The sequence below is a fragment of the Muntiacus reevesi genome, chromosome 8 (assembly GCF_963930625.1).
Source record: "Muntiacus reevesi chromosome 8, mMunRee1.1, whole genome shotgun sequence".
Taxonomy (NCBI): Eukaryota; Metazoa; Chordata; class Mammalia; order Artiodactyla; family Cervidae; genus Muntiacus; species Muntiacus reevesi.
In genome coordinates, this window is record NC_089256.1 from 37,996,962 (window position 1) to 38,022,045 (window position 25,084).

Sequence of the window (25,084 nt, forward strand, 5' to 3'; positions counted from 1 at the left end):
GTTTTTGTTTGATAACTGACAACAATTTAAGAGTATAATGAGGAAAAAAAAAAAGGAACAAACTCCCTCTCAAAACTATTGACCTGCTCATTCCAAACCACATGTATATATTGACGGGTGGATGGGTGTGTGTGTTCGTGTTTCCATGGGTTGAACGGTACACAGACTGATACAACAGTGCCCCTTGCCCACCTGCAAGGATTGGAGGGGACAGTCTCCACAGTCATCAAGCCTAGGTTCCTCGTGGGAAATTATTCTTTCAGTTTAAAGATCTCTTTTTCCTTGCCTCTCCCTCTTTCCAAACTCCTCCCCAACCCCCAGGTCCTCAGACTGAAAAGACAATCTGGTTAGAAAAGTTGCCCTCCATTCAAAATTCACTGGGAAATAGAAACCGTGTGAACAGTGACAACCACAAGACACTGAAAATACCACTTGGACGAATGAATATGTGCATGTGGTGTGTGTGTGTGTGTGTGTGTGTGGTGTGTGTGTGTGTGTGTGTGTGTGTGTGTGTGTGTACAGTAGCAATTGCAAAAAAGGGACCATTTTCCTTTCCATACTACGATACAATGTGATAAGAAACATTTCTGTGCAGGGAATACGGTTTCTTGGAATCTTATCACAACACTGTGGCGGGAAGATCAGGAAACGGGTTCACCTTTCAGCAGTCACCACAGTAAACGTCATTGAGAACACGCAGGCCCCACCCTCTAGTCTGTGCGCATGCGTGTGTTAACAGCTAGCCATTCAGCCAACAGGTAACAGAAAGACAGCAGATAGCAAAACACGTCAATAAGGTGCTCAAAGAAAAAAGTGGCACCCATTCCTTGAATGGATGGCCACGTTAAGGTGCTTCAAAAAAGTTTTTTTTTTTTTTTTTTTTTTTTTTCAGTTTTATTTCAAACATTAAAAGAGTACTGATTTGCACATGGTAGTTCTGAGTCAGGCCAAGGGTTTTGAGATTTCTGACATCTTCCACTGAAAAGGGCTTTTGCTGTAGTCATTTTGTTCAGTTTGTTGTGGGTCATTTGAGTTAAAGAAAATTTAATAGCCGAAAACTTAAATCAAATCAACATGACAAAAAGAAATAGGTGAGATGGTATAGAACATTACTGCATTCCCATTGGATCAAGCTGGTTTCGCCCATTTTTCCACTTTCACTAACACTGTTCCTTTTTTTCTTTGTTACAATCCATTCCTTGTGAACGTACAGAAATGACCAAAGTCACTGTAAGTGGCTGCTTTTATTTTTTGTGATCTGTTGCAAGAGTCCAACCTTGTTTCCTCTGCTGCTGTTTGTGTAGCATCTGGTTTTGTAATGAGCATCTGGATTTATGTGCATGTGTGTATATATGCACATATACACACCTATACATGTATAATATATACACTATATATATATGGATATATATAGGAAGTGTGTATACATTTATACATAATATAGTGTATATTGTTTCAACTGGAGATAAACTGAACTGGGTTCAGACACTAGCACATGTTTATCTTTCCCCTGCCCCCTCTGTACATTTTAAACAGTCTGGAGCTTTTATTTATTTTTTTAAAGTGCATTTTCAATGCAGAATAACTGTAATCCAATGATTTCTTGGAAAACATTTTTGATGAGAAAAATCTGACGGTTCTCAGCCCCCAGCAAGAGAAACCCGGGTTTGGTTGTGCCAGGGGCTGACGTGGCAGTGCCAGGCTTGTGCCTGAGTGATTACTGGGCGTTCTGGACTCTGGGCACCTCAGTAGCAGCAGCAGCAGCACCTTTGGGAGAAGGCAGAGATAGAAGAGGAAGGAGGAAGGAAAGCTCAGGTGAGGAAGGATGAGTCTGCGGTGTGTTACAGGTCAGAAGTGTTCACCGTGTGTGGATGTGTGCAGCTCCTGCTTGGCTTCGGCTACGAGATGCCATCTAGTCCCCTCCCCAACAACGGACACCAGCCTCCCCATGCCCTGCCCACTCCAGCATTGCCCAGGCGTCCCCACTCCCCAGGCTAACTTTGGGTCAGCTCCCTGTGGGGATTTGAGTGCCAGCGTCCAGTAGGAATAAGGCACCAGAGAAATCAAAATGTTACAAAAAAGATGCAAAACCCCATTTCAAAGAGCCTCTCCCATGCTCTGTTAAAATATTGCATGTGATACCATTCGTGTGTAAAATGTGTCAAATGCAGTCTTTGAAAGGAACTGGAGGCCCTTCAGCACCAGAGATCTTTAGGAATGCACCCTTTGTTGAAACACACCCATGCCCCCCACCCCCATGCCCACCCCACGCCACATGCATAAGCACCAGATTGGGAGAACAAGGTTGTGTGCCATTGCTCACCTCATTTTTGAGAAGGATCAAAGAAGTCTCTGAAATCAAATTTTCAGGAATTGCTCTAAAATTAAATGGGTGTAGGCTGTCATGTATTGGTTACTGGATGCTCTAAATGTCCAAAGAATACAATTAAGGGGTCAAAATCTTTGTACTGATGTTTGGGGGAATACGCTAAACAAAAATTACGTCCTAAATGACACCCAAGCCCTCCCCCACTAACATTTCAACCTCTCTATTTTTTAAATGCTGTAAAAAAAGAAGAGGTTCATCTAGCTATAAAAGGAAAAAATGAAGGCACGTGATTTTATTCGGTCCCACAATCCTTAAGAAAAATGGTATTTTGCAAGTATGTGTGTCTGTGTGTGTGTGTGTACACATGCACACAGGTATGAAATGGGAGACCAAGGGCCATTGGAGCAGTCAAAGGAAAGTTGGAAAAGGAGAAGAGAGAATTTCAAGACAGAGAGAAGAAAGGAGAAAGGAGGAAATGGAGGCCTCTCTTCAGCTTTCTGTCACAGACAGTCCCCAGATTTGGCTGCTTTAGGGTCCAGAACGAAATTCATTTGTCTTGGTCTAGAAAGTGCCCCCAGTTTAAATATCTCCAGTTAATCATGTTACAGCTTTTGGTGTTTCCCTTTTCCCTTCCCTCCAGCCAAATGATTAAAAAAAAAATCACAGTTTTAAAAAATTATTTTTTCAATGTTGAAAAAATATGGAAAAGCTATTGAACAGCCTTAGGCCACTCTGCCTCTCTGTCTTCACAGTGAGCAGATGGATAGACAAGCCACAGAGTCAAAGATGAGGCAGGCAAGTTCCCTTGTGCAGGCAAGGTCCCTTGACTCACCTTCCCCAGGGCTGGGGGGCCTTTCATAGCATCCACAGCAATTCTTTCAACTGGATCCTCCCTACCCCACCCCATCCATGGAGGTGGGCTGCTGAGAGAGGCAAAGCCATTCCAGAGAGCAGAGGTCTTAGAAGACAATGATGGAGGTGATAGGGGTGGGGGAGCTCTCCCCTCGGGCAGGTCAGCACTGCTCTTGGGCAGGATGGGAAAACTGCCCACTGACAAGTTGAAATCACACTCACACAGACTTTCATGAGCCTTCAACCCTCAGGCTTGCCATTTTTATGTCTCTGTGGCCTCAGAGTTGGCCCCCAGTCCTTAAGAAGGCAATGATCCAAGACAGAGAGGCTGAGTCAACCGGCTGTGTCATACAAAAAAGGGCTACGGACAGTGGGATTTCATAAAGAAATTTAACTTTGGTTTTCCAACTTTTTCAAACCATAAGAATTAAAGCAGGGCTTCAGTGGCTTCGATCATCTGACAGCTGTTACATTTTTCTCATTTGGCAAGGCTAAGGCGGGGGGGAAGAGAAAAGGGGTTTCCCATAATTGGTCGAAGACACAGGGTGGTAAAATGCTTCCACACTTAAACTCACAGTCCAGTGTTTTTGACATTTCATAAATAGCTTTTTTTCTCTAAAAAAAGAATAAAACAAGAACAATCCCTTTACTTACTCATCTGAAACAAAATAAACAGCAGTGGGTACAAACTTCTTCTTGTAACAATTACAAAAAAACAACAATATAATCCCAACTTTTAACACGCATCTTGAATCAGTTATTTTTTTTTTTTTAACCTCAAAACTGCAGCATATCCTTAAGGGCAAACTTTTCGATTAGTTTTTTTCTTTTTTTCTTAAATAATGTCTTCACCAAAAAAACAGTCTTGTACCAATAAAATGCATTCAAAAATAGAAAATATTACACAACAAAAATATGTATCCTTCCTTTCCAAAAAAGATTCTTCACAAAAAAATGTAGAAAAAATTCCAACAATTTTTTTCCTCTCCTAAACATTAACTTTCAGTCTAGGGCACGATTATTTATTGATTTAAATGTCTGCTTTTGCATAAAACATGGAAGATGCAAAACAATTACTGTATAAGGTTTGTGAAATTATGTCTACTCCCACCCCGACTCTAAAACAAAACAAAACCAGAAAAACCCAGCAAACATTAAACAAAAGATACAACTGGTTGACTAGGAAAAAAAAAATCTATTTCCTTTCACTGTGCATTTGTATGGGTTAACTGGCTCTGTTAATGTCTGGGAATGCTCAAGAAGGGAGATCAGATTGGAGTCAAGAGGCTCTTTAGTATGAGCTGATGTTCTGAGGATCCTTTACAGTCTCCTATGTCATGGGCTTACCTGCTGCAAATCCTCAAGGAGAAAAGAAACATCCTGCCTGAGGATGGGCAGAGGACTAAGCTGTGTCCACACTTGTACTGTACAAATACCTCTATACAAGCCAATTTCTCCATCATAGCACATTTTTCTTCCCCCTTACAACAGAGCTTAAGCCTAGGAGAAAAGGTAAGAGAGAGCTCCAGTGGTATGCAGAAGGCTGGGGCCATTTTCCCTGTAGTCACCTTGCCCACATTGAACCAGTTTGGGCATTAACTGTAACAATAATGAGATCTCTAATTTTAACGGAATGCCCTATTTTCCCCATCCCTATTGAATCCAGGTATATTTTTAATTTCAAATGTTGTAGCTTTTAAACGATTTGTTTTCCTTATTTGATGGTATTTCTCTTTCATGTGGGATGTATTTTGTATGGTGTTTCAGCACAAATAGATTTTTTTTTTCCCTATTACTTACTTTGTTGCTGGTTTTTTCTCTGTGGTTTCTGTTCTGTTTTGTTTCTGATTTTTTAACAGTGAAATATGTCCAATTTTATTTCCAGTGCATTAAACAAATTTTAAATTAAAAGAAGAAATACAACTTTTCTCCCATCCTTGTAAAGGAAACGACTGATAAAAGTAAATATAATAAAATCAGGCATTGCCAAAAACAGCATGATGTGCAACCTCAATTGCATTAAAGAAAAACAAACAGACAAACAAGAATTATACAAAATAAGCATGAAGGAGCCAAGACTATGTAATCCCAACTATGGTATGACTGGCAAGCACTGGTTAAAATAGGTAAGGCTACTCTTAGATTTCTAACTTGACATAGTTAACCACTGCTCTTCGGTCTTTTCCTTCTTAATCGTTCACTCACTAGTTCTTTATATCTTTAAAATGAACAAATTTGTTTTTATATTTTTGGTCTACAGTAGAATTACATATTAATAATATAATAAACAGATACTTCATTAACAGATTGGTACTGCACTCATTTGGGGAAAATAGAAAAAAAGCACTCACAGAGATATAGCAAATGGACTCTATTCTCATAAAAATAACCACAAATATGATAGAAATTATAATCAGGGCAACAGATTCAACTGAAAACAGGGCAAAAAAGAGATATTTGGGGTAATACAAACTCCTGACAAGTATGCCCTAGAATTGCAGCCTCCAAACCTTTCCCATGATTTCCACCTTTCTATAGGATCACTCAAAATTCAAATGGAAATGGAAACAAAATGAAAAAAAAGTGGACAGGTGATTGAGCAAGCCAAAGCTTCCAAGTTATCTTAGTTGACTGGTCAAGACCAGCTGGATAGCATTCGAGAAACTGGTAGGCCACAAGGGAGACACTGATGGTATTTGTTTTTAATTTTGGAGGAGTTCCCAGACCACTGTTAAAGAGAGAAACCAAGGAACCAAATAATTCTTCTGGTACCATATAATACTTGAAATGAAATATAATTCCAATAGAGGGGATATGAGGGTGAGTTGGAAAAGAAGAGAGGGGAGAAATAGGCAACCTTTGGGCACCACCTCCCTTTGTTTTCTTCAACACGTTGGTTTCCTTCTTTCTGAGCATCCTTTAGGATTAGCTCTGGGTTCCAATGTCCTCTGAGCAAATATGCATCAGCTCAGTTTTTGACATGACATCTATGCCTACTGGCTTCCCCAAGGGCTCAATGGCTCTGCAGCCTCCCCACCCCCATGCCTTTGATGAAGGAGAGAAGGGTTACGAAGCTGTAATGACAGAAACCTTTCCATTAACCATTCCTACTTGATGGTTAACTCACACCGATGGTCCAGTGTGGGAATAAAATAAGAAGGGAAACAGTTGGTAAGAGTTGAGCTTGGTAATCAACAAGTGTGAAGTTTCTTCCAGAAAAAAAAAAAAAAGAAGAAGAAGAAGACAAAGAAATTGCATCAGTCAGAAAATACTGCTTTTGGTTTCTTTTAACTTGGAACAATCCTTGGTTTTTCTCTCATTCAGTTGCTCCAGTTTAAAGTTTAGAATCTAGTGCAAATATCATCACATCACAGCATTCCAGGAGCAATACCCTATCCCTTCATCCCATAATAGGTGAATATTATCCCTTCAGACCTCCTCAGAAGACTGGGACAATGATCCAGGAAAGCATAACTAAACAGATTATTAACCTAGTACTTGCTACAACAAGAAAGGCACTATCACAACAGACCAGCCTCAACATTTTCCTTGCCATGGGCATGGATGTTTTAACCCCTTCAGCAACCACAATGAAACCCAAACTGTGGCTTTTCCAGTACTTGAATTCATTGGCCAGGTATCTGATTTCTCTATTGGCCCCGGCTGTTGGCTCCGGCCATGCAGAGCACTGACCTGCTCTGTGCACACGCTGCACCAATGATCCTCGTTTGGTTCTCAATGATTTAGCTCACTCTCTTCCATGGAAGTTTCTTTCTCTCCATCAGTCTCCAGGTCATGACTCTATTAAAAACTAGTTTACAGTGTCAAGTACTATTGTTTATTTTTTCCCTATTTTTTTTTTTAAACTTCTAACCAATCCCTAAGTCATAGAGACAATTCAGTAGCTCTTCTAACAACAAGTCTCCTGTTAAATGTTAAATATCACTGTTTACAGAACGAAAACCTAAGTATCATCACTTGACCACCAAAGCATATCCCTCGAGCCTGTTGTATTACTTTTGCCTTACAAGAGAGGAAGTGGGGCTCTGGAGATTAAAATCTTTGGTGACAAAACTGGAGTGGGTATGCAAGTTTTAAGGAAGAAGTTCTTTTCCAAAAGCCTCAAGAGAAGTATTCTAGGACAGTTAATGTGAATATATTTTAAAAGGTCAATTATTTCTGTATATAACTTTGGTTTGGTACAGTCAGTATCTTCTCAGTGCTTACCCAAAACACATCTCTAAGTATCTGTTAAGAGCTCTGAATTTAGAGTTTCTTATTTAAAAGGGAGAGAATACTGCTGAAGGGATTGCTTATATTAGTTCTGAAAGCTCTAAATGGAGTCTTCTGCCTAGCAAGGCTGTCAGCTTCCTTAAAAAAATTTCAACTTGGAAAAGTAGACTTGGATGGATACTAAGAGGGAGAGAGAAAGACAGGTATCAATGAAATCTTAAGAGGCCTCACCCAAGAATTTTCCACATTGATGTCCCAACACGTGACAGTGATCAGAGAAATTCAACAGTACCCACTGATACAAGTTGTGATCCTTTCCTACTGAACCAGAATCTTCAACGCTGTCACCTTGGATCCTGGAAGAGTCTTTCAGCATCTTTACTCTCCTACTATTATTCCCTACACAATCCATTACTTTTCCTGTGGTGACAGATTCTTTTATTAATAGTCACTAAAGAGCTGTCAAATTCTAATTATTTCTGAGATTTTAAAAGGCAATAAAAAAAATCAAATAAAGGAAAACTGAAAACAAAACAAAACAAAAACCAACCCAACTTCAAAACTAGGCTTTTAGGCACTGTTAAGGTCTTCTGTTTTATAAAGGATAGTCTCTGATGGAGCAGCTAGTAAGTAGGTTCCAATTAATCCTCCAACTCTTCCTCCAATTTCAAAGGTGGCCTAGCTTGTTTCAAAATAAACCTTTCACCTCACTGGTTTTTAATGTTTATTGCACTGTTCCCTTACTGTCATCTTAAAGGATTTTACCACATGCATGGCCTTCCTCTTTGGTTAGCCTGATCTAGGTTTCACCCAGTGATGAGAAAGCATGCTCAGGCTGAAAGGATACCCCCAGTATGGACAAGGTGAGGTTTTTCTGAAAGGAGGCCCTACCCCTGGCCAAGGTGAAGACTTCCCTGTCACCTCTGTTGGCTTCCTCACCATTGAAACTCTTACTAAAAGCTTAGTTGGAGAAAATGTTGGGCAAACTTCTCTTTTTAAACATCTTCAATGTACAGTACTAACTCAGCTTCTTTATAATAAGAAAACAGATCCTATCAGCATGGCAGTTGCTAGGCCTGATCAAGAGTTGGCAGATTCCACAGATTCTCACCAACCTTGCTAAGACCGAGCATGATGAAAACAACCTTCCATTTCTGTGGTGCTTCTAGTTTCATAACTTGCATCTTTCTTTCCCATACCTCACACACTCTCTCCCGGCACAAGTAAATACATTTCAGTAGTGCAATGCAGTGCAGTCATATTTATTTAGTGCAAAAAAAAAAAAAACAAAACAAAGACAAAAATAAAAAACCAGAAGGCCCTATTACAGACCCAAGCTCAACCCTAAACAACACTTACTAACAGTTACCAGTGCCACAAAAGTGGGAAATTCAGTCTTTACCTCACACTTCTGTGAGTCATCTCTTTTGTTGTCCCTGTTTGTTTCAGCTCAAAGGAAAGAAACAACTAGCAAACACCTAGGCATTATTCTGTAAAATGTTAAGCCAATAGGCAGAATATAAAGGGAAGGAGTTGAGTTGAAACCAAGGGTAGTATTTAGAAGAGGAAAATAGCTATTTAATGCAAAGGTCAGTAGTGGTTTTTATTGAATGGTTTTCATCATGTCAAATGGCTCCGATGCTAAAGGGAATAGGTACAGAAAAAGATAAATCTTTCCTGTTTCCCCAAACATGGTCCTAAATTTAACAGTGCTGGGTTCTTATTTTTGAATAGTGCAATCAGCTTTTCCTCAAGGGCTTCAGGCAGCAGCCACCTTACCTAACATAAATAGAGATACTAAGGGCACTCACTTTTTCACATTGACTTCCTCTCACCTCGTTCTTGTCCTGTCCACTTTTTCTGACTTCACATAAATACAGATCTACATACACATACACAGAAATTCTCAAGGCCCCTCTCAGGATGATAGATTGAAAACTGGTACAAATAGCTCAATGACACACTAACACAAAAAGTACAATTATTAAATATAAAAGTGAATTATTACACCAAAATTGAGTCTGTATTGTACCTCTTCTTATATTATTAAGAAAAGAAAAATTCAGAGCAGGAAGTCTTAAGGAGCTTACTTTTTGCTTGAGATTCATCTGGACTTAGTTTGGGATATGGGAGTATTGAGTGATTTTGGAGAGATGCCTTGCCTTTGACCATCTTCCAGCACCATTCTCTCCAGTTTGTCTGGGTCTCCACCCTCCAGGTGTGAGTCTGCTTGTCTGCACATACCCACATGCACGCTGGAAGTCTCAGGAGAATCAGGAGAATATGTAGTTTAGAATAGATTCTAGAAACATTTGGCAGGGTGGGGTGGAGGGGTCAGCACACTCAAAGTATTTTGAAACAGTATGTTCCCACAGAGTTTCTTGATTCTATCAATTTCTTGCCTTGGTTTGCCATGAGGGTTATGAAGAGACTCTACTTTCCTTTACTCTGAAAACCACAATTCTTTTAACAGTAGAGCAAAAAACTAAATTTAATTAGATATTTGAGAGTTACCCTTAATGTATATCTCAATAGGCCCCTGGGAAAATCTAATCAGTGGGACTAAGGAAGGGGTTTAAATGATGACAACGCTTTTGAGAATTCTCTCCCTCAAGTCTACATATAGATCGCTTCAAATCAAAGTTTGTGCCAAGGAGAGCAGGGGCAGAGTAACTCACCTTACTTTTCAAAGAACCCTCTGGTAGTGAACATATACTAAGCACTTTGGTCTATGTCTAAATCTTATATCAAATTTGATCATTATTTTATTATCAGTTCTTTCTGCATAAGCCCCAGAGAGCAGGTTAGGAATAGGGGCAGACAAATTCTATAATTTCTCTTATATGGGTTTGATAGTATTAAGAGAAGTCTTAAATCACAAAGAAATGAGGTTAATTCTTAGGCTGGTAATAGAGTGGGAGAGAATGGCAAACGGTGAATGGTGCTGACTTTCCTTGCTAACTCTGAGAACTGGCTTCAGGAATCCAGAACTTTATCAAATTTAGTCCCGTCATACTGTCCTGTTTTCCCTCTTAGCTTTCCCTCTGTTCACTTAATTGAAATTGCAATTATTTTAAATATTCAGCCAAGAATGCAAATTATAGCACAAAAGACAGGTTATAAAAAGGTTGTCAGGCTATCTGTAAATTGAATTGAGTTGAAAACAGTATACTTGTATGCTTTCAAATGAAGCACTACAATTTCCTCTTTTCTTAAGTTTCTAATTTGGTTTTTCCTTTTTGTATGGTGGTGGGAATATACATGGGTGAAGTACTGACAATGCCAATCTCCCTCTGTGATTGTCACCTCCAGCGCCAGGTTAAGGAGATGTGAGGCAATGGACAACTGATGTTTCACCATTTATGACTTTGTGAACACACGTAGTTTTGAAATGAAGAGAACAGAAATCTGAACAATTATAGCAATCCATATCCACTGGTTTTGTCATTTTAGTAGTATTCTCTTTTTCTTTTCTGGTGATTCTGTACTATATTAATAAAAAATATCCAAAGAGGGTTTTCATTACATTATCCTCAGCCTTATTTCCAAAATTTGAGAAGGCAATAAGATTTGTAGTGTGTAACTCTATGACCTTCCTCTGCAATCAATTCCTATAAGTTTAGGTAAATGGGGTTTTTTTTTTTTTTTTTGCAAGGAATAGCATTTATTTTAACTATTCTACCCTCAAAGTGAAGAGAGAATCTTTCTCCTCAAAGTTCTCAGGTGCTACTGGAAAAGGAAGATACACTTTTCATGGAGAAAAGACTCCTTAATAACAGAATGGAAGGCTTTTCATTCTAAGAGGGAAAGGAATAAGATAAGAGTGGGCAGTGATTTGACTGATGCCTAGGGCCATGAACAGTATCAAATTAAAGAATCAAAACTTTACTGTCTTGAGAAGAAAGAGATAAAGGCTAACAAATAAATCAACAAACAAACTTTACTAAAATACACATTCCTCCAGTTTCAGGTTTCTAAAAAGTAATAATTATGCTTAAATCAAGGTTTACGGATAGCAAACAACTGTTTTAATGTGTAAAAGTATTATCCCTTTGCTTTACTATGTTAGTTTCACTTTCTTTGAAGGAATTGTATCTGTGCACACTTGTCCTAAAGTCCAGTGCAGAAAATAAACTGGTTTGCTACCAGCTTCAATCTCAGAACATTTCCTAAGCTATATTTGCAAATCCTAAAACTACGTATCTGTAAAATTAGATGCAGAGTTCCTGAAATGCATTGTGGTGGTGGTGGGGACATGGGGAGAAAGCAAGCATTTTATGGAGGAAAAAAAGGACATCTCTTCTTGTCCTCCCAAATATATACTATCATGTTTCTGACCATTATTTTGCTGCATTAGCTACCATCTGGGCTCCTGACATATGTCAGCTTAGAAAAGTAGGAGGCTTGAGAGCAATAAGAAATTCACGTCCTGGACTCGCGAGAATATTAAACAGGATTTAGACATTAATTTAGACTCATGCAGAGGCTGTGGTGAAAAATCCGGGGTCTTGGGGTATTAGAGCTCTTCTTGGAGAGCAAAAGGAACAGTGTTAGGAAGGCATCCTGGGGGAATCCTGGTGATAATCTGAACCAGGTAGGACCTACAGAATCAGATCCTCTCCTCCTCCACATTATACTTTAAATGATGACATTCAGGATTTAAAAGAGAGTCTTTTATTCTTTCAGAAGCTAATGCCTGAGGAGAGGAATACTTTAGATGAAGAGCATTTTAAAAAAATAGAGGGAGTCAGAAGGGATGAAGGAAGAGAAGGAGATAGGAATGATGGGGAGAACATGTTCAATTAAAATGACAGTCGTAAGCAACATAATACTGACTTTAAGAAGTGTTGGTTTCCTATTACACTCATGACTCAGAGAGTCTTTTGAATCTATTTTATTGTCCTCTATGGTGTGAGATGATGTCAAAAATTGGTTTGATTACAGCAAAAACTGGGTCAAGCCTCAAATCAAATTCAGGCTCCATTTCTGACATGAATGTTGCTTCTGTTTGTCAACAGGTAAAGCAAGAAATGAAAGCACATCCCTGCGTGCTCAAAACTTTTAGGTAGTGCTCTAAAGGCCACGGAATGGTCCTCCCAAGTGCAGAGAGCCAAAGCAGTATCACAGTAAGTGTTGGCCTTCAGGTCAAGAAAGACTGTGTTATAGAGTTGCTTGGATTGCGTCCTTAACATCCTATAAAGGGGTAGACCCAGAACTCTACGAGTCTTTGGGACAATGCTCTGGCAACCAGATGCGAGTTGAAATGAGACCTAGCATGATGACCAAGTCACATGGTGAATGCTTAGGTACTGGGGAGTGTATTGCATGGTTCTTCAAGTATCTGTTCTACCCTAATATTATTCTATTTAAGCACAGATTAACTTAATCTTTTACAAAACATCTGGTTGCAAAATAGACATTTTTAGAAACTTTAGGAATCCTTTCATCCCTTAGTAAATTACTGCTTAAAGTTCTAAACCAATCAACAATTGTTTTTCAAAAAGATAAATGAAAGAAAAAATATCTTTTTAATTGTCTCCTAGGCCTTTGAGTGGAAGTGGCTTTACTTGTTTTAGAAGAGCTCATTAAGGCTTGAATAGTTATCAAAATTATTCTGAAATGTGACCCCTTTCATTGGATTTCTCTAAGTCTAGCGTCTGGCAACTATGTCATTTGGCTAAATATTAGTAGGAGTTGAAAGAATCATCATTGATGATTTTTTTTCTCCCCCTCAGAAATGGTCTACTCATATCATGAATTCAAACACTGTGGTATTTAAGAAAAGAGGAGGAAAAAAAAGGCCAGAAAATATTTTTCTCTTTATCTTTGGCCAGATGTGAAGGTGAAAAGAATTTATGACCTCAGCAAATACAGCTGACATTTAAAACTGTGACTCAGGTCCTCCCACTCTCAAAAGAATATTGATAACTTTTAAGACCTGAAAGTACAGTGAAGACATGCTTCACTCTGCCTACGAGTCTGCTGAGCTCACTCGCGTCAATGTTCGTTCACCACATAAAGCTTAAAGGACATTCAGAAGGGGCAGGGGGAAGGGAGGGAAATAAGCCCTCAGGGGTCATGATGACTAGCATTCTTAAGGCAGTGAGAAGAGGAACAGGTAAAGTATTAAAGAGAAACAAGAAATAATAATAATTAAAAGGAACAAAGAGTGAGGAAAAGGAAAGAGAAAAATAGTGAAGTTCATACAGTTTGGGTATCAAGGGGTCCGAGGCAAAGGAACAGCTCCCCTCACCCTCAACTCACAATTATGGGCTCCCTGGTGGCTCAGTGGTAAAGAGTCTGCCTGCAATGCAGGAGACCCGGGTTCGATCCCTCAGTTGGGAAAATCCCCTGGAAAAGGAAATGGCAACCCACTCCAGTACTCTTGCCTGGAGAATTCCATGGACAGAGGAGCCTGGTGGGCTACAGTCCACCAGATCGCAAAGAGTCAGGCGTGACTGTTTGACTAACTTTCACTTTTCACTTTCTTTTCAGTAGAAATATATGTAGTTGAAAATTTTGGAGAAACAGATGAATAATTTGCTTTTGGACTCAATACTCCTTCCAAGCAGATCAGAGCAAGTAATTCCTTAACGAGTAAGTGGAGGGCACAGGGGGAGTTGGATAAGGAATGGTGTGGGCCAGGGTGGGGGGGATGGTGTGGGACTTGTTGAAGGGGCACAGGAGAATGGGATGGGATTTGAAAATAAACATCTGCTAGAAAAGATTGAAAGGGAGGAATTGGTGTTACACTGAGAAGGCTTTCAGTGTGGGAAGGGCTCTCACGCTGAATATGGTGAACAGCTGTTTTCATCTTGTCCTGAATGTGGAGCTGGTCTCGGGCACCCAGGATAGATGAGAAGTTTATCCATCTGTGGGGTTGTTTAGGCGCTATGTTGAGTAACTGAGGGAAGCTGAAGAAGTTCTTTATCTAAAATTACTGTTTGGAAATACTTCTTGCTAGGGAAACAGGATGCCTATTTCTGATGTTTCCATGGGGGCCTTAAAGAAGAAAGGCACCAAGTCCCACTTAAACAGACAACTGGAGATGCTGAGGGTGACACAGTATCTACACATTTCTGAGTGCTAGTTCTATCAGCCTCTGTCATGAAAAAGTTCCTCAAATTCTGATTTTATTAAAAAAAAAAAAAACTCCTAGGAAAATGAATATTATATTGCTAAGCTGCCTCCAGGGAAGCACAGAAGATAAGTTAAAATAATTGTAGGCATACTGAAAACAGAAAGTGGTCAGTAAAGAACAAGTATTAAAAATCAGTATTTGAAAATACAGTTGGGACAACTAGGCATTTAACTGCCTCTGCTTCTCAGATGAGCAGCCCTTTGAAATGCAGCCTATAACTGTTGGCCAGATCATATGGAGGTTAAGTGGCCCCTTGGTCATATTTTTAAAAGCAAATATAGACAGTGACAGTCCTAGAGGGGAAAATCACAGATACATTCATATACACTTCTTTTGTTCTTCAGATATTGAGAGGGTCAGCTAAACAAGATCACTGTGACTATGAAACTCTTTGTGTCAACCATACCAAAAAAATGTTTTTGTAACAAAGTTTTCACTTTCCTACATTTGCTAAGTCCGAGCTTAAAAAAAAAAAAATTTAAATCCTGTAAAGACAATACTGAAGCTGATAATATGAAAAGCAAACTAGAGCAGTAATGATTATTATTAAATGCACCAGATTAACTGCAGCAGGTTGGTGATGGGTGATAAATGTGAAGAAATAATATTTCAATCAACTTGTGATTGTAGGCAGATTCAAAAGGAAAAATGAATATAATGTAATATATATTTCAATATAGAGTTGTTATATATAATGTGTATGTTCTAGCTTTCAGAAATACTGCAGTGTAGTGTACTGTACTTAAGTAAGCATACCTAAATAGTAACTCATATTCTTCCACGAAGTCACTAGTACTGTTAATTAAAAAAAAAAAAAAAATCATTTTTTTTTCCAGTAAAAAGAAACACCTATGGTTACAGTCACAGACTTCTTTTGGATATAGAAAGACAATATACATTTTTAAAAATAATAACAAGAGAAAAGATTGCAACTGTAAATAGCCTTACTTAATGGGAGAGGGGAAGAGTCACCAAAATAGAAGAGGAAAGAAAATGTCCTCTGAATTCTGTGAGCAGAAATAATCCACATGTCATAAAAAATAAGAAGTCACCTAATAAAAGAAAGGCATGGCAGTGGAGAAAACTGAATTCGACTGTTTCCAGGCCACCCTTCAAAGTCAGCTGTGAGAGCCGAGTCTGTTGGTTCAGAATAGTCCACTAAAGCACATTCTACTTTAATGTTTGAGATGGGCAAGAGCCATCAATTCTTAGAGATTACCAAAAAAGATTCTTCTGAGAGTCTATTGGTCTGCTAGACATGGTAAACAACCCACTCCTGGAAAGACTTGGGCAAAGGCCACACTGGTTTTAGGAGACACAGTTTATGAATGATGATGGTTTCCTGCAGATGCAGGCAGGATTAAGGAAGCTTTAGTCTGGGAGTCAAACTCACAAGTGGGTGGGTGTTTGTGCGCATACACTGGGTTGCATAGAGGAAAGGAATGGAGGACTTTGAGCTACAGAAGGGCTCAGGCAAAAGTCTGTATGGGCCTTGCCTGCCTGGCCCCAGTGCCCCTCCTCCACAGGAAACCTGGGCAAGAGGGGGTGCCCCAGACTGCTGTTCCCTCTTGTCTACTTGCCAGTGGAGGACATCTGTTCTACCTTCTTCTGGAGGAGAGCAGCCTGTCACTGTGGGTTCGCTGTGGATCCAACAAGCTGCCTTTGTTTCTCCTAACTCTGAAACGCTGCAAAAAGCAACAGAGTGGGCAGGTGACTGGTTCCTGGGAAGGGAGCCACCAGCCTTGAGTGCAGTGGTGGGAAGAGGCAACGGTATCTATGCACCAGGACCTGTGCCTATGTGTGCTTTGTTTGAGATGCACACATGACCAGACTACAGCAAGCACACATGCAAAGACACATGTCCACACACACGTCAATAAACCCCACAGAAGCGCAGTTGGTTAAGCGCACTCTACTTCATACAAGCATACTCAAGTTTCTCATGAAAGGGGTATACAGAAATTACTGATGGTTGGGCTCCTTCAGAATGTCCTAAAGCCTCATTACAGACAGTGGACAGCACTAATGCATCCAAGTAAGGCAACAGAGCAGAAGCATGAGATACGTGAGACCTCTACCTAGAAATCCCAGACTCCATCTTGTTGTCACTGGGGAATATGAACGCGGAGCAGTTTTGTACTGAGAGCACCTCACACTGCGTGTGTACATGCATAATGTATACTCATTTACAGACATTTTGGACAGCAGCTGTGACATACTAGATGGGTTAAGTCCCTTTCATTACTAGAATCTACATATAAATTGCAATGGTTTTGCCGGGCAATAACAAACTTCTGTTGCAACAGTAGTAGAAACAGATGTCTCCTAGGGGGTTAATTTTTTTTTTTTTTCTGTCTTGGGTGTATTAGAATCTCATTGAAGCATTTTGAATCAAGGAAACCACTGAATTTGAAAGAGGGCTAGTTAGGGACTTTTTACACTCTAATTAGGTATCGCAAAAGCCAGGACTCCAATAACTGTGGCTAGATTTTCCCTACGATCTGCAGATTGTGCTCCTTCATTGAAGATTTGAAAGTTGTGAGTTTGCATTTAAACAAAAAGCCACCAGATAAACCAGATGCTCACTGAAACTGAGAAAAAAAAAGTTTAGCGATATACACTGTACAGGAAGAGAAAGCTTTTTGTTGAGATTGTTCTCCCTGCTAAGGAAATGATTCAACTAGCATCTTAGGCACCTGTGATCATGTTTCATGGGACTCACTATTTAGCTAATAGGATGTCTATTTTGCATCCAGCCCAGATGTATGTCACTGAAATACGATAAGAAATAGCAGCCATTCCTGAAAGCAGCCAGTTCCATACAAGTTTGGTGCCTCCCTGTAAAGTCACTGTTTCCATAGTCTTCAGTCATGAATAGGGCTCAGTTTTGCAATAATGCAACCATTAAAAGGCAAGAAAGGACCACGTCTTCACACCCTTCCAATCTCTCTATTTCTGTTCTCTTCCCTGGGCTTTCTGATTTAAGGCAGTAATTCTTTACTATAAGTGGCTTCCTGTGAAAATACCTTAACTGAGGTCACTTCAGATTAGATTTAGTCTGAAATTATTCAGTTTTTGGAGCAATAGGCTGGACCTGAAGAACCACTGGAATCCAGGCATTTTTGGTCAGCAGTGTGGAAAAATGATGTTTCTTGTTTCAACACAGGGCATTTCTACCCCTCATTCAGTCAAATACATAGTTGAAAAGGGACCCATGCTGTGCAGCCCTCATCTTCTACCTCTTCACCCTAAAAAGAATCCAAACAAACCCTAGTGTTCACACCATTTCCTGGGATCTATTAACGTGCACCACTGACTGCTACAGAGTCAGTGTTCTGTAGATATGCAGAGACTGAGGAAGATCTTTGGGGTGTTTTGGTCAGGTTAATCACTTGAGTATCTAGTACTAGAAATGATGCTTTGGGTTATTGGTTTCTGAGCTCTGTGTTTACAGGGACACTAAGTCACACAACTTTCCTTCTTGGGGAGGTTGATGCAGCATCACAAATGGCAACTCTGCACAAATAGCTGTTGGGAATGTTCTCTCCAGAGCAAGAGCTCCTCTGTGCCCCTTCTTTTGTCTCCATTTGCAGCCTGAGCACCAAGGCAGAGATTGTTTTGAAAGTTTGCCCCGTGCCATCTATTTCCTGGGCACCTAGGAGAAGAGCCCCTTTCTCTGCGAGAACACAGAAGGGCAAGTAGCTGCGGCCGCCCACCGCAAGGTCGCATTTGGCCTCGGGGAGCCTGGTGTGGCTCAAGCACCCTCTTCACACACTAGGCACCGAGGGGCACTGGGTTGCCTGGCTCTTCTGTGGGATCAGGGAGTCTATTGAAATTCTAGTGGCCCCTTCCTTTTGTTTGACACCAAGTCACGTGGTTGTGTCTTTAGTGTCCTGTTTTTCTCTTTATAAAATCTTTCTCTGGGGGGCAAAATTTGCCATTTAAATAAAGTTCTTTTATAGTAAGTAAAGAGGTTTCTCAGAGCCAGAAATCACTCAAAAGAAAGTCTGTTGACCCTACCCTTGGAAAAGCCCAGAGCTTGCTCTAAATACATCTTGCCAAACTTCCTAGTTTTGTGATTGGATGCTTTCTGGCTTCGCATTATTGGGTGCTGAATACATTTTGCAAACCTTCTGTTCTCTTCCCCATGGCTCCCAGGTCCCTGGACTTCAACTCATGACTACATTAAATAATTCTTTCATACGATGTCTTTTAAGTCAGGTCACAACAGACAGGGTACCCCCTCTCTTCTCCTAAATTCCAAGGGCATCTCAGGTGGTGCCTACTCCTCCTTTGCACATACTGTTGGTGTACTTGGATGATGGGGGTATAGGAGTCTTTAGGACCAGTGTGAAACTAACACACCCAGAAGAAACCTTTTCTCTTTTCATATCACAATGCATGCATTCTAACTCTTCATGAGTTAGACGTTTTCTTGGTCCTTATAGAATGTTGGGCTGATACAAAACAAAACCTTGTGACTTTTAAACAAAGAAAATTCAAGTCTTTCTAAGGCCAGGAGCTACTGTGACCTCCGAGATGCCTAGGAAGAAATGGGCTTCAGCCTGAACAACAGCAGGAAATTATCCATGACACTTACTCATGGCACAAACAAATTTAGAGCATTAGGGATTTGGGGAAGAAAAAGTCTATAAAATTGTATTAAAAGCTAAAGTTTACAATTCAAACTATATAGTAAGAAATATTTTGATATAGAGATTTTCATTTCAGATTCCTTTTTGGCCTGGCTTGTTTCTCAACCTTTTCCCCTGTGTAGATTTGTATCAGATCCATGTGTCCCAATTTCTTCCCTTTTTTGGGTTCTATTTTACTTCCTGGGAGTTAGGGGGGTAGGTACAATTATTAGCATTTATTATATTAATAGGGACAAAACTGCCAGCTCTGTTAAGATGCTACTGATGTTTTAGGGCTAGGACGTTTTATTTTTCATAAACTACATCTAAATGTCTTGAGATAAATATTCCCCTTTGACTTTTCTCCTTTCCCTTGTCCAGCTAATCCAGTTTTAAATCCTAAATTGCTTAAAAAAAAAAGTACTTTTCCATACCAGTTCTTGTTCCCTGTACTTATCCTAAGAGGTCTTATATCTGGAACATTTGATTCCATTACATCTATTTTTTTTCCCTGGCTACTGAAAATTTTCTTTTTTAAAAACACTCATAACATCCTAGCATGATGTTCAAAATGTAAGAAGATTGTTGGATTTGAAACTAGAAAATAAAAAAGAATCCATGCTCATCTTCTATTCTCAAAGCAAAAGTTTTCCCCTTTACTAAGATGTTGACGATTATTTAATTTAAAAGGAAGGATTGATAAACTAAAAGTTCCTTTATCCTTTTGAAACAGGTACAGACTGGTTTATTTCCCCAAATGTAGGTCAGTTCGGAAAGCAGCTCTTTCAGAGACCAGAGTATGGAGTAACAACCCCACAGCAAGTTCATTGCTCCCCAAACTTACATCTCCAACTTCAGTCTAGCGTCTTCCTTTCTCCAGAGGACAATCTGTCAACTATTTTGGACTATGAGATGTCTGGGAGGAATATACACACAGTAAGAAAAAGCCTACTGTTATATAAACCTGGATAGCACATATCATTAAAATGATTACCTCATTAGGAATTCTTCAGGGGTCCTTCAACATTTAAAAAACAGAGAAATACTTCATTTGAAGGGGAAGGATGAATATTAGGGTTTAAACTCAACTGGAATTTTTTTCTCTTACATGTTCTAGAACAAAAGGTAAATTTTAACCCAATTGCTCAGGTTTTTTTATGTGACAAACCAGCATTAAGGCAAATGGGTCTCTCTCAGATTTGAGAAGGAGATAGCTGGATGTGGTCCATACTGGCATCCAGGATCAAGTTTCTGGGGGTCCTATAATGTTGTCTACTTTGCTAAGATTTGAGTAAGGACACCATTTTAAACCAGCAACTGTCAAATAATTCAAAATATTTTAAAGTGGCTCTTGACTTTCTTCCATTTGTAATATATGCTGAGTGCTTTCATGTCATTTTCCTTTAGATTACAAAGATCTTTTTTAATGTCAATTTTTTTTTTTCTGTGTTACATCATGGGTTGAATGACTTGTTTTTCAAAATATCAAAATGCTATGACATGGTTAATTAACTAATGCTCCCTCTGTTGGTAGTAGGTGGAAATACTGGAGTCTAAGATAACTACTTCAAAAAGCACAATTAGCAAAAGAAAATGGACTTTTTCTTATTTCTGAAGCTATTTTCCACCAGCTTTTAAAACAAGTCAGTTTTGGATACATATTTGTGGTAGGACTCCTCTTAGAAATCACAATGGGTAATACTTAAAGGTCAGTTAATCATCCATGGCTACATTAAAATTTCTAGCAAAATATTTACTGAATTAAGGACCACAGGACCAAATCAAACTCACATATACGCCAGTTGCACTAACCTTACTAATTATCAGCAAAAACTTATAGAAAAGATACTAGTTAACCAATTCTAAAATGATGAGTAAAACCAATTTAGCTATTATACAGTTGCTTCCCTTGGAAGATTTCTCCCCATTTGTTGCACAGGTTTTTTTTTTAATAAATAAGTTGCTGATAGGAAAATTAAATGAAAATGCAAAGTAATTTTGAAACTGAGATACACTTTTCCTTCTTTTTTTTTTTTAAACTATAGTTTAGTGTTTCTGCTTTGTTTAAAGATTTAGTTTCCCCCTTACATATATTAAAATATGCCCAGCAATGAAATCACCTTTGGAGTTTTTATAAGGTTTAAGAATTCCTGTGTTTGAGTTGGAATCCCTTTAGAACATTGTCTATAAGGGGAAAATCTCTATTCTGATACCTTGATCAGGACCGAGGAGAGAAATCTCAACTAGGAAGAGAGAGTGGCATCTAAGATGATGCAATGAATTGGTCTTCCGGATGATGGATGTTGCGCATCTGGGAGATTTTTGTTAGTTTCTTTAAAACCTTACCAACAAGCAAGGATTGATAAAGAATCTAAAGAATAATCATCTTATTTAGCCCTCTCAACCAGGGTGGGAACAGAGCTGATCTTTGAAAGGAAGAAAGTGATTGTGGCATTGAGGCATCCTGATCTGCAACAGGCTTCTGATAATGCCGCTCTCTATAGTTGTGAAGGGTGAGGAGGGACAGCAGAGTTTCGTGAACTCCTCCTCCTGGCTGACCATAAAAGGAAAGGACCCATTTGTCAAGACCTCTAGAGTACTAGTGTTTCATCAAAGAAAAAAGGTAAAGTCAATAGAAATTCTAGAATCACAAGATCTCAATGAAACTTTCAGAGAAGCAAGAAATCTGTTTCTGAAAGATAAAGTCCCTCCCGTGAAAAAGAACAGAATTCTAGATGAATTGGTGAAAAAAATATTCAGTGGAGCAACATAAGCTTGCTAAAAGTTGAAAAACTACATATCAAAATACAAAGCAGCAGTTCAAATTACAGCAGGGATGGGCTGGCCAGAGGCCCTCATCAACTCAGGCAATACTTAAAATAATAAAAATTAAGAAAAATTTAAAAAAATATGAAGAAAATATCCTTCCTCTCTTTCAAATATAACTTTAATTGCCTTTTATTCTTTCTATCTGGAAGCAGTATCGCTAACCTTAACAGTCTTGACTTACCAAAAAATATATATATGTGTGTGAAATAAAAGAGAAGGGATTGGTGGCAGTGTACGCAAAACCAAAATGAAAAAAAATTACTTTTAACAATATCACTTTTTTTGTATTTTTTTTACACAAATACTGTTGTAAATATATTAAAAAAATCAGCATTCTATCTGGTAAATGTCACTTTTGCCCCTCTATAAAATTTTGAATTAAAAAAGCCTCAAGAACTTTTTATTATTCCCCCCACCCTCCATTTCTCTTTCTTTTTCTCTTCCACAAGAATATATCCTGACACTTTTTTTTTTTGCAAAGATTGTTGGAAATAATCCTTCTCTTGTACCTAGAAACGTAGGTGCAAACCTCTGATATCTTTGTTTTATCTGCATTCCTGCCTTTCATGAAAGTCCCTCTTGATTGTGCTGAGGCTGGAGCTCAGCGAAGACACTGAATAAATACGATAGCCACTGTTGCTTGATGCTTGTCCAAGTCTTCCTGGCTTCTGCTGAAAAGGGGGTATGGAGGAGGTGGGCCAAGGTGTGTGGACCCAGCAGAATCTTGGGGAGAAGCCGGCCATTTGTCTTCCCCACACCATCAAACCTACACCCCCTCCCACCCCCACAGCCCTTTTTATGGAAATCAGACAACCTGGTAGGTGGAAAAGAGCAGGGCCTTCACTCTGGGTTTTCAACCAGAAAGTGATATATTCCACAGTTTAAAATGGTTACTGTGAAGTCCAAGTGGCCAGAATTGTGAAAATGTCCACTGAAACACTGCAAGCGGTGTACTTAAAGACAGTAGGCCTTTTAGATTTTGTTATATATTTTTGTAGTGCTCTTCACAAGTGAAAAAAAAATTTTTTTTTTAACTTTTTTTTTCTAAAGATTTTTTGTAAAGAAGGGTTGTATTTAGAGGCCAGTAGCTAGAGATCCAACCAGTGGACCTCCAAAGCACTACCAGGCCTTAAGGCCACCATCCAAGGGAGACTGGGAGAACTATTACTCCCCCTGAGCCTCCGGAAATGTAATGTACCAGCAGGCAAAAAACAGTTCTTCATGTAGTACAAAATGAAATGAAACAAAAACGAAAACAGAAAGTAAAAACGAAACCAAAACATTTCTTAAATTCTAGTGCCATAGCTTTTTTGTTTCTTTTTTGTTGTTTTGTTCATAAGAAAGAGAGAAAGATAACTACTTATCCATCAGACACGTGCATCCTCATGTGGTCGTTGAACTGCTCGATTTGGTCAAACTTTGCTGGACAGACGGAGCAGACATAGGTGGTCCCCTCCGTGCAGGCCACCACCCCTGGGGGGCCAGTGCGGGACCCCGGGGGTGTGCCCGCAGGAGGGGTCCCATTGCTGGCACTGTGCAGGGCCACGTGTCGCTCCAGGAGGGTCTTGTGGGAGAACTTCTTTTTGCAGATGTAGCACTCATAGGACTTCTCGCCCCGGTGGAGGCGCATGTGCACATTGAGGGAGCTCTTCTGGGTGAAGCGCTTGTTGCAGATGCTACACTGGTACGCCCTCACTCCTGTGTGTGTCACCATGTGCTTGATAAGGTAATCCTTTAAGGAGAAGGAGCGCCAGCAGATGCTGCATTGGTGGGGCTTCTCACCTGGCCACAGGGGAAAGACAGCAGAACGAACAGAGCGAGACACAGCCAGGTAGGGAGAACAAGAGACAGAAAAACAAGACAACAGAAAACAAAAACAAAAACATTAAAAAAAAAATCTGATTGGTCAACAGAGCACCCCTGATTGGAAAGATCCAGTCCTTCCTGGCCTCTCATGTTCTGAGAAACCTTGCTTCAAGGCGCTGCCAGGAAAGTTTAGAGTGCTTCAGGTCCCCATGCCAGAAAATGGTTCTCTTGGAAAACTACATGACATTCTCCAGTAAAAGTCTTCTAAGATCATTCTGTGGAGAGAGCGAGTGCTACTTCAAGGGGGTCACTTTCAGTGCCTTCATTAGCTGTATGTCTGCTATTTGCATCATTAAGCACATAAGAAATAAGAGAGAGAAAAGTTCTTTTGGAAACATAGGGATCTCTAGAATCTTTGGGAACTGAGGATGGTGGTGACATAGCTTGCCTCTCTGGAGACAATAATCATTTCCAGTATTTTGTCTAGTAAATGCACTTGTGCCTGGATCATAGGTCTGGAAAATATTGGTTTTTGTAGGAATAAGTCATTCTAAAGAGCTATGCCTTTGATTTTTAAAAAAACTCTATTTTAGACAGAAATCTTCCCAAAATGTAAATTTAGAGAGTTAATTGGTTATTCTGTCTAGACTGCCCTGAGCTGCAGATTGGCCTTGTCGTGTGGAGGTTGAGTAGGTGGTAGATAGCATGATGATCTCAGAGTCAAATGGTCCTGTTTAAATCTAGGCACCAAGGCACAGCCTGCCACTCTGATGAATCTCCAAATGCCTCTGAGGTACATAGTTCTGCTTACCTCACTGTGCTGGTGTTGACATAAAATACATATGAAATCGCTTTGCAGACCACCAAGAGTGGTGTGGGAATACTTGGATGGTGTTCTTATTACAAGACTATCCGTCCCTCCTCCACCATTAAATGGTTCCATACGCTTTTTTTGAACTCTTGGGTCAATTTTAAAAATAGTTTTCTCTTTCTTTGCTCTCAGTGTGTTGGCTGAAACCCTTCTTTCTCCTCAGTTTACTGCTTTGGTTTGCGCTTGGCTTAGAAACCAAATGATAAAACTTGTTAAAAGCTGTAATGTAAATAAGAATATTGTCACTGAATGACCACACGAAATAGTCTTCTATAAGTAACATCCTGTAACACCTCTTTGGACAAATAGACACTTGTTTTTGTTGGTGCTGTTTGCCTTCATCTCTGCTTTTGGAGGGTGAGATGAACTACATTATGGTGTTTCCATCT

General features: G+C 39.6%; 1 protein-coding gene across 15 annotated transcripts in view; it reads right to left on the bottom strand.

The window, feature by feature from the left end:
* Nucleotides 1-863: 863 nt before the first annotated feature.
* Nucleotides 864-25,084, bottom strand: part of ZBTB20 (zinc finger and BTB domain containing 20) — an 858,187-nt gene continuing 833,966 nt past the window's right edge. For all 15 annotated transcript variants that reach the window (XM_065942514.1, XM_065942523.1, XM_065942509.1 and 12 more), the window contains one exon: nt 864-23,800. In XM_065942514.1, coding sequence (XP_065798586.1) covers nt 23,379-23,800 — 422 coding nt within the window. In that variant the 3' untranslated portion in view covers nt 864-23,378. The remainder of the gene's footprint in view (nt 23,801-25,084) is intronic.